At 36.7% G+C, this 9,491-nt stretch overlaps 1 protein-coding gene across 1 annotated transcript in view; it reads right to left on the bottom strand.

Annotated features, from left to right (window-relative positions):
* The window catches only part of CTNNAL1 (catenin alpha like 1), a 59,293-nt gene that overhangs the window by 10,066 nt on the left and 39,736 nt on the right, over window positions 1-9,491 (bottom strand). Inside the window, exons 10-12 of the mRNA XM_007449796.1 lie at window positions 8,199-8,291; window positions 4,894-5,044; window positions 1,334-1,371 (exon numbers count right to left, since the gene is read on the bottom strand). Of these exons, the coding sequence (XP_007449858.1) occupies window positions 1,334-1,371; window positions 4,894-5,044; window positions 8,199-8,291 (282 nt within the window). The remainder of the gene's footprint in view (window positions 1-1,333; window positions 1,372-4,893; window positions 5,045-8,198; window positions 8,292-9,491) is intronic.

The following is a 9,491-nucleotide window of genomic DNA, read 5'->3' as shown; positions in this document are numbered from 1 at the left end:
GCATTCCTCTCATTCTGAGATCTGGTGGGAACTCCCCTAGCTGGGGCAGGAGTTCCAGAACAGCTGGGCTAGTAGGGCCAGGAGATGCAGGGAGCCATTTATTTTTTTAAAGGAAACATTTATTTAAACCATCCACACACACACATGCACACACACACACACACACACCCCCCACAGAGTATATATTCACACACATGTACACAAAATACAGATTATGATAAAACAAAACACGCATGTGCCCACTTAGCTTAAGAAGATAGCTTTGAGGTATATGTGTACTTCTCCGTTTTTTGTTTCCCTTATTATTACCATGACTTATTGCTTCTGACCAGCTATTCTGTCACCAGTTTAACTGCAGAATAGAAGAGCCGCAACTTTTTCTCTTTTTTCTATCCCATCATTTATATTTGTTCATTTAACATTGCCCTTTTGAAATTTTCTAATCCTGTTTACTATAGAAGAAATAGGAGAAGGTAAAGGACAGAAAATAAATACAGGGAATCTATAAAGAGGCATGGACACACACACACACACACAGGCCGCCTCTTAGGTTCATTAGAAAATAAACAGAGATGACCGATGACCTCTTCGGCTCCTCCTTGTATAGTCACGTCATCTGCATCTTCTTCCTTAGTCTAGCATAAAGCAACTTATAAAGCATTTAAGAAAGTTAAGAATACCCTAGAAGTTTTTAGGTTTTATTTTATTTAGAATCTTACAACCCCATCTTATTCTTTTAAATTTAGTTGTGTTTTCGTTATTTTTATTTTTACTTTTACAAATTATTATTACCAAAGTGTTTAATGAAGACCAAAAGGGAATTGCCTGAAAAGGTACAGAAGCCATCTTAATAATGTAACCAAGCCTGCCATCTAGTGGGCACTATTTTGTAATGCAGTCAAGATGCATCAGCTTCAATTGTGTAAAGCTAATAAATAGAGCATTTCAAGCCTCTAAATATAAACAGAATGGCTTATTTTCATCAAGAAAATTAAGAAATTTATTAGTTTGCACAAAATTGTTCCAACATGACCTTGTGAATTAGGCCCAAGATATGAAGAACAAAAAGACCTCTGACTTCAGATTATGGCTTCTTATTAATCATAAGATCTGTTACGTATTCCCTCAATCCCTCAAATCTAACACAAATAACCAAACTATGGGCTACATCTAGACTGCTACTCAGAATAACAATTCTTAACAGTCAACATTTAATAACCTTTTTTTTTGTCATGTCAATCATTGGAAGTTGTGGGGGTAGCAATAGGCAACAAGAGCATAATTTGAATTCTGAATAAAAACATTCTCAAGTGTACAAAGGTTTTCTACTTACCATTGGCTTTGGAAGTGAAAGGTAGCCATACTTCTCTCCTACAAATAACATATATAACTTAAAACAAATTTTCTACTATTCACATTTAATTTTTAAAATATTATTAAATAAACAGAAATGTTAGCACATTAGTTTTGATAATTTAGTCTATTAATTACATGTGACTGAGAAATAAAATTGTAATTTTGTTGGTGAACATGAAAAAAAAATATTCAGTACAGACTTTGATGTACAGAATTGTTTTTGAAGCACTGTTTTCACAGGGGTATTATAAGTTTAATACTCCCTAAATCCTTTGTTTGATACTCCCTAAATCAACATGACACTTGTGCCATCTTTACCTCTGAGTTTACACCTCCAGATAAATTAAGTCCAGAATTAAGTTCAAAGGCCCTCTCAGCTTATGAGGATAGCAAAATAATCTCATGACAACCTAACTGCTGTCCATTCTCAATATCCAGAGCTTTTCTGCATCTCTACAAAATAAAGCTAATCCCCCAAGGACAGGAAAGCCTCATTATTTCACTGAAGATGTGCAATATTATGCCTCATTAGAAGTTCTTATAATTAGCTTTTTTGGTTCTGAAAGGGGCTTTATATGGCATGATCCATCAGAAAAAAATTCATGCCCCCAGACCCACTTAAAATGAATCCCTAACCACTAAAGGCTAGGCAGATTGTTAACTAACCTCAGGAGTAGGACCGGTTTATTTTAGAATTTGGATTAGACCAAACCCAGTTGTTATCCTCACACTCTCCCTTACCTCTACATTCAATTAATCATCAAATCATACTAATATTACTTATAAAATTCTTAAATCAGTCCTCTTATCTTCATTTCCACTATCATGGCCCCATCATCTCTTGTCTGGATGGATCACTCCCTTGTTCCCGACTCATACATCCCCCAAGTAAGCTCATATTTATCCACAAGCATGTTCCTCTTCCTGTTCGCCCCATTTCAGTGAACAGCACCTCATGCGTCCAGTCTGCCAAGCAATAAAATAGGTGCAGAGCTATGGAACCTGGTACATCCCTATAAACTGAAGCTCAGTCAGATTAACTTCAAGATGGTTCAAATATAACAAAGGAAATTCAGCTTCCTTAAATAAGGGATAGAATCTGCAGGCTATGAGAGAAACCTTCTTTTTGACGTTTATTTGTCTAAGATAATCTCAAATTCTAAATGTTGATACATACTTATCACTAAGGAAAGGTGGAGTCTTTTTGATCTAGGTCCCTTCTAATACAAAGGCCCTGAAGGCAGAACTGGATGAAGGCAGAAAGGGAGGAAGACAAATATTGATTTTTGAGTTCTTTGAACAATCCCAGGAGGCCCTATTATGAAATCTAAGGGTCTCCGGGTAAGGAGACAATAACCTAGCTCTCAGACGGACTTCAAATACGCGAACACTAAAGGCTCTTTTTCATTGCTTAGCATGTTGTTTGCTACTTAATAGTTTGGCTAACTGATACTTGCAAACGTATCTAAGTTTCCTAGTCAGGAGAGTCAAGATATGCAGAGCAGAACTAAAGTGGCTAAAATAGAGCAAAGGTTTTCCAGTAATAGTTATGATATGAGTTATACCAGTAGCAAAGAGAAACCAGAATCTGAAGAATACACTCTGTCCTTTGCAGTGGGCAGGCGCGAGGAAACAGGCGGCCTCGTCCTAATAACCATACAGAACAGGAAGAGCAGCACTGTGCCACTGCACTCAGTTCAGTCAACGGTGGCTGCCTCAGAGTTGGGCTTCTTGGCGGAAAAGCTATTCTTATGAGCTTCATGATAACAGTCAGGAAAAAAAAAAGGCAATAAAAGAAATTAAGCAACTCTATCTCAATTAACCCCACTTAAGTAAGGATGCCTCTGAACAGCAAGATACTACCAGTTAAACAATGGGTGTCTCATTGATCAAAGGCAGCTGTGTCCCACCTAAAGAGGAACTTCTGTTCAGCACTTAGGAAGTTAAGATAACCCTGATTTGGGGGGGACAGGTCACTCAAACCTAAATAAGAGATCATTTACATAATATCCAGTTTGAAAGTAAAAGAAACCACAGTGACCGCATAGGCCAAAAATAAGTATAGGATTTTCCTGTTTCAACTCTGGTCTATCTGTAGGGGATGCCAGTCTAGCACTCAGAAAGACCAGGAAGCTTCTCTTCATTTCTTAAACAAGTCTTATGGCAAAGTGATCATTCTTCTTTAAATATGGATCAATTATATCAATTTACCTTTTAATATATAAAACTTGCCTCACATAAAAGCCCATGCAGTGGGGCTTCCCTGGTGGTGCAGTGGTTAAGAATCCACCTGCCAATGCAGGGGAGATGGGTTTGATCCCTGGTCCGGGAAGATCCCACATGCCGCGGAGCAACTAATCCTGTGCGCCACAACTACTGAGCCGGCACTCTAAAGCCCACGAGCCACAACCACTGAGCCTGTGCCACAACTACTGAAGTGTGCGCACCTAGAGCCCGTGCTCTGCAACAAGAGAAGCCACGGCAATGAGAAGCCCATGCACCGCAATGAAGAACGGCCCCCACTTGCCGCAACTAGAGAAAACCCGCGCACAGCAACGAAGACCCAACACAGCCAAAAGTAAATAAATAAATTTATAAAAAAAAAAAAAAACCATGCAGCTGTAAGTACTTTATCAAAGCATCAAAATATGCCATTCAGACCAGCTATCACAGAAATCTTTAAATGCAGAAGCACGGTAAGCATTTATTACACGTTACAAATTATGTAATATCTACAAAGTCTACCATTCCCTGATTTTTAAGCAAATCAGCAATTACCCTAAATGGGTATTTTTTAAAAAATGAAATGTTTAGATGTTCATAATCAGTAAAAATAAATATGTAATTTGATGTTATTATGACTTTAAATGACATTTTAATGTAAAAAACAAGCATGCTTGACACTAACAGAAGCCATTAGAAAGGAAATACATAAAAACACATAAACATAGATAACTGGATACACAGTACAATGGGAAATAAACAAAACTCCAAGTTGATGTTAAAATAAAGAGTAAAAATTATGCCTTCTGTACACTGTATGGTGCTATTCTACATGTTGTAGAAATACTAATGAACTTACCCACCAAAGGAAATATTCCAAGATTACGTAGTCATCAAGGAAAGAGATTCCATCCAAGTGGAAGGAAAGCAATTCGAAAATCAAATAACTACATTCATTTCATTATGAAGTTAGTAGAATTACATCAGAGAATTATTGTATTACAGAAGAGCATTTGTACTAAAACTAAAAAACAATTTATAAGAAATATAAAAATGACAATTTCAATGAGAAAACTAGATTGTTAATATTAATTCAAAGGAATCTACTATACTGTTGTACAACAAATTTTACTGCTTTGATACTAAAATGAAGGACAAATAATATTTTTATAATTTTTGTGGAAGATACTTTATTATAAAAATAACCCAGTTGGGTTATAACAAGTTATTCATTTTGCATCTGAGGTTTGACATTAAAAAACTAATAGCTACATTAAAATACTAACATATTTCAATATATGGACAGTTTCTCACCTCGTCTTCCTTCAAACACATCATTGATTTCTCTCAGCAGTGTTAACATGTCACTAATTTGGGATTCCCAGGCTTCACAGAATACATCTAGATTTTCTTTAGCAATTTTGCTAGATGGATGCAATGTCAAAGTTTCAGCAGCAGAAATTATCTAAAGAAACAATATACACAGGTGTGAGTTTCAAAATCTTACCTCTCAGAATCATACTGGAAACCAAACTTAAGCCTGTACTGTTCAAATCACTCAATGACACAACTACAAAGCAACTTCCACACATAAGCCCCATGTTGGGCAGTATGGACATACAAAACTTACTGTTTCTTATAATCTTATCTATAGATAAATAGTAGGCATTATTATATATAAGCCTTTATTCAGGGAGCAATTATCTTTATTCAAGGAAAGTTCTGTTTCAACAAAGTTATTTCCATAGCATAATTCAGAGTTATACTCCGACTACAAAGAGTGTACTGTATACTGCAGAAGAGATGGTGTAGTAGTGGTAGTATTAGTAACAGTGGTAGTAATGGTGGCAGTAGTGGTGGTAGCAGTAGTCGTAGTGATGATAGTAGTAGTGATGGTAGTAGCAGTACTGGTATTAGTACTGGTACTGGTAGTAGTAGTGGTAGTAGTTGTAGAGGTAGCAGAATCGGTATTAGTACTGGTAGTGGTAGTAGTAGTATCATACGCATACACCTATGAGGACATGGTAGATATATCCTTGAGGTACTGTGATACGTGCTTGATATACATTAGTATTAATCCTCAAAAACACAAACAAAATACTATCCTTCTCAATAAGCAGTGTTCCCATTTTACAGCTGGAGAAACTGAGACTCAAAGGTACCAAGTAACTAATATATGACTCTTCATTCACCTGTTGTATGCCCGGCACTGTACCCATGTTCCAGGTGCTGGGGAAACAGTTGTTTCATTCAAAACAAATAAAAGTTCCTCTCTTCATGGGGCTCATATTATAATGTGGGGAGACAGGTAATTAAAAACATGTAAGTAAATTATGAAATATCTTAGATGATGAACAATATGTATAAAAACAAAGGGTAAAGGAGGATGGAATGTGTTAGGCAATCACAGTATTTTAAGTTAGGTGGTCACTGGCAAAGGTGGCATGTAAGCAAAGAACTGAAGAAGGTGAGGGAGTCACAGGGAAACCTAGGGAAAGTCGTTTGGGAATAAGGTGGGAACATTTCTGATACACTGTAACAACAGCCAGTAGTTCAGTGTGACTGGACTGACATCAAAAAGAAAGGAAGGTCACCAATGGCCATGTGATGGAGAAACACGCACAGTAAAGATGGACTTTACTCTGAGTAAGATAGGAAGTCACTGAAGAGGTTTCAGAAACTGGTATGTAATGGAAAAGAATATGAGAAAGAAAAATTTTAAAAAAATATATATATATATATAAAAACGGAATCACTTTGCTGTACACTAGAAAACTAACACAACATTGTAAATCAACTATACTTCAATTTAAAAATAAAGAAAAGAAACTGCTATGGTCAGAGTCAGGCTGCCTTCGAGAGAATTAGACCTAGGCGCTCCTCCTGGGTGAGCATAGTCCCACAGGCACAGGCTTGACAAGCAGGTGGCAGCTTTCAGAGTAGAACAAGGTTCCCCATCTTCAGGGAAGGTGGGCACATGGCTCGCCATGGACTACAAGCTAGATGCAGCAGTGCTGCCTTCTCAACCAGGAGCCACTGTACAGTGTGGAAACTGTTCCACTGTGCCCTGGATATGCTGTAACATTGTAAAGGAAATATAAAAATGACATTGCTAAAGCAGAGGTATCCAGAAGTACTATAAATTTTCCTAGAGGCATGCTCTGTTTTCTAAATTATCCCTTTGTGAGACAGATACCCAAGACTAGGAATAAAAGCTGAGGCTATGGGAATAGAAAAAGCTTCTCAAGTTACAGAAATTGACAGCAGGCTCTATCTATCACCATCCTGGAAAAGAAAATATACTTTTCCTAATATCCCTGCTGCAATGAAAACAGTAAGCAGAGAATTACAACCAAATAGCAAGTAGGGCCTGAGGATATAGCAAGCAGGGCCTGAGGATAACAAGAGCTGACTGTATATGGCAGGAGAGTCAAACTTTAGCTCTGCTGAAATACATTTATGGCCAAGGCAAGTAGTATGACTCCCAAATGGACAAGTAAATATTGAAGCCTTGGTTTCTCCCAATAAACAGAGATCCTCTGGTTATAATAAAATGCTCAGCCGATGGTCACTGCTGAGGGTCACTCAGATAGTTCCTGTTTCCGTGAGAAGCTTTTGATACTGTTCTCCACGGGGAGCATAAACATCCTTCCAGCATCCAACTTGGGTCTGCTAGAGGGCACACACCACCTTTGTCTCTAAGTTGCTTTTGCTGTTCTCAACTATAAATCCAGGAGCTCGACATCTACCATCCAATAATGCAATAAGGAGTAAGTCCTTTTGGCTGCCATGATGAATGAAACAAATACACCTGGTAAATTGTATTTCAGAGCTTAGACCTAAAAGGGAAAGGAACTTCTGTCTCTCCCTTTTTCCCTTAATTTGACAGACAGTATTAAATACGATATCAACTGTTAAAATGCTTTTGAAAATTATAAAAACGAAGTAATATTATAAAGAATTCAGAAAAAATAAATCACAATTCTCCCTAACAAGAAGAACTTTCATTTCTGCACATTCTTATAGTTATTTTCTTATATATGTACATTTTATATAGTAGCAATTATAGCATATAAACAAATCTGTATCCTGCTTTTGTCACCTAACATTTTAATGAAACAGTTTTTGATGTTGCTAATTCTAGTTATCAAAATTATTACTATAACATCATAATATATTATTTGCCTAACTTAAGATTGTTACTTTGCTTCCAGTTGAATCTTATTATAAGTAATGTAACAAGTATTGTTTTTATTTTTCTTTTAATCTCCTTATGCCCTTAGGAATTATTGGGTCAAAACGTGAGTATTTTTACGGCTTATCACATAATGATAACTTAGTTTTCAAACATGTTATAACGACCTGTATTGTAAATGGCTTCAATTAAATAGATATAAACTAGGGCATCAATTAAATGGGCCAATCTCTAATTTGGCAGATGACCAGATAATCCAATGGAATGTTCTGGCACACTACCAACAAAAATTCCATTACCTTCATTTCACTCAGTAGATTTGGCCCGTAGTTATGCAGAACCATTTGTGTCTTCCTTGTGCACAATTTGTTATGACACTCAGATAAAACATAATATGGAAGGAACGATCTGCTGTTGATCATACCTGCTGGCCAGTCACCTGAAATGTCTCCTCTGCATGTATACAGGTTATTTCAAGAGGTTCTGTCCCAGACACATGTCTCAACAATCGACAGGTCTACAAAAAACCATTTCTACAGTTCAACTTTCTCATTCTTCACAATACATAGCATCATTTTATAATTAACAAAGAAAATAAAACATTAAAACCTATAAAAATAAATTTGTACATTAATAAGATTATTATAATATTGCATTGGTTACCAACAGATTCTCTAGGAGCAAAGCAGGAATAAATACGGGTTTATTAGCATATACCCTACTGTTTCTACTTCCTATCTGATCATGGCAAGGTGGTCACAGAATATTAGAATCAAGAGGAATCCTGAAAGGACCTTGTAGTGCCCACATATTTTACGTATGAAGAAACGTGGCTCGGAGAAGCACTTATCCAAGGTCTCTCAGCTAAACTATGTCAGTTACCACAAGCTACACATTCTTTCTGCCAACAAACAACACTTCTCCCTGTCAATTAACACACCTTTTACTGGAGATAACACTGGATTAGGCAAGACTGATATAATGATTAAAGAGCCTGTATCAATGAAAATTTTTGAAAATAATTTTTCAATAATTTCTTGAGGCTTAAAACAGAAAATTAGGGAAAAAACTTTTTTTCACTTCTTAAAAAGATTTGCTGCAGGATTCCTATAATTAGCAAGTTTGCCTGCAGTCATAATACTTGATTTATAAACAAAACAGCATCAGATCTATTTTAAAAAGGAGATGTATATACAGTCATTTTAAGAATGCTCCCTAGTAGTTTTCAGATGTAAACAAATAAAGGAGAGGAAGCTAGCTTAGTCTAAAAGTTCCTTCTAACCATTAGTATGTGAGATTCAGTGAGCAGGGGACATTAGATAATATGAACACAGCTAGATGGTTCATATCTGTGCATTAATATACATGTTGGCTGGGACGTACCTCATATATACAAGGGGATATATTCTTCACATGCACATGGGTTAAGTATACATTTCTCTACTAGCAGATGTCCGACATTCTCAACAGGTAGAAGGCTTACAACATCAATCAATAATTGGAATTATAACAAAAGGGGCAGGTAAAGCATCAGTAACACATAACAAAGATTTGGGCAGAACAGGAGAGATTCCGAGAAGGAATACTGTGCTGAATGTCTTCTCTTTGTCCCTCCATATCCACTCTTTTTCCTTCTTGGGAGACTGACCTATGTGGTCTACAGCCGTGTTTGGCCAATGGGAAGCCCCAGCAATACAGCAGCAGGGATTTGGAGGGT

This window comes from Lipotes vexillifer, unplaced genomic scaffold, assembly GCF_000442215.2.
Source record: "Lipotes vexillifer unplaced genomic scaffold, Lipotes_vexillifer_v1.1 scaffold230, whole genome shotgun sequence".
Taxonomy (NCBI): domain Eukaryota; kingdom Metazoa; phylum Chordata; class Mammalia; order Artiodactyla; family Lipotidae; genus Lipotes; species Lipotes vexillifer.
This window is presented reverse-complemented; position numbering and strand designations above follow the sequence as displayed.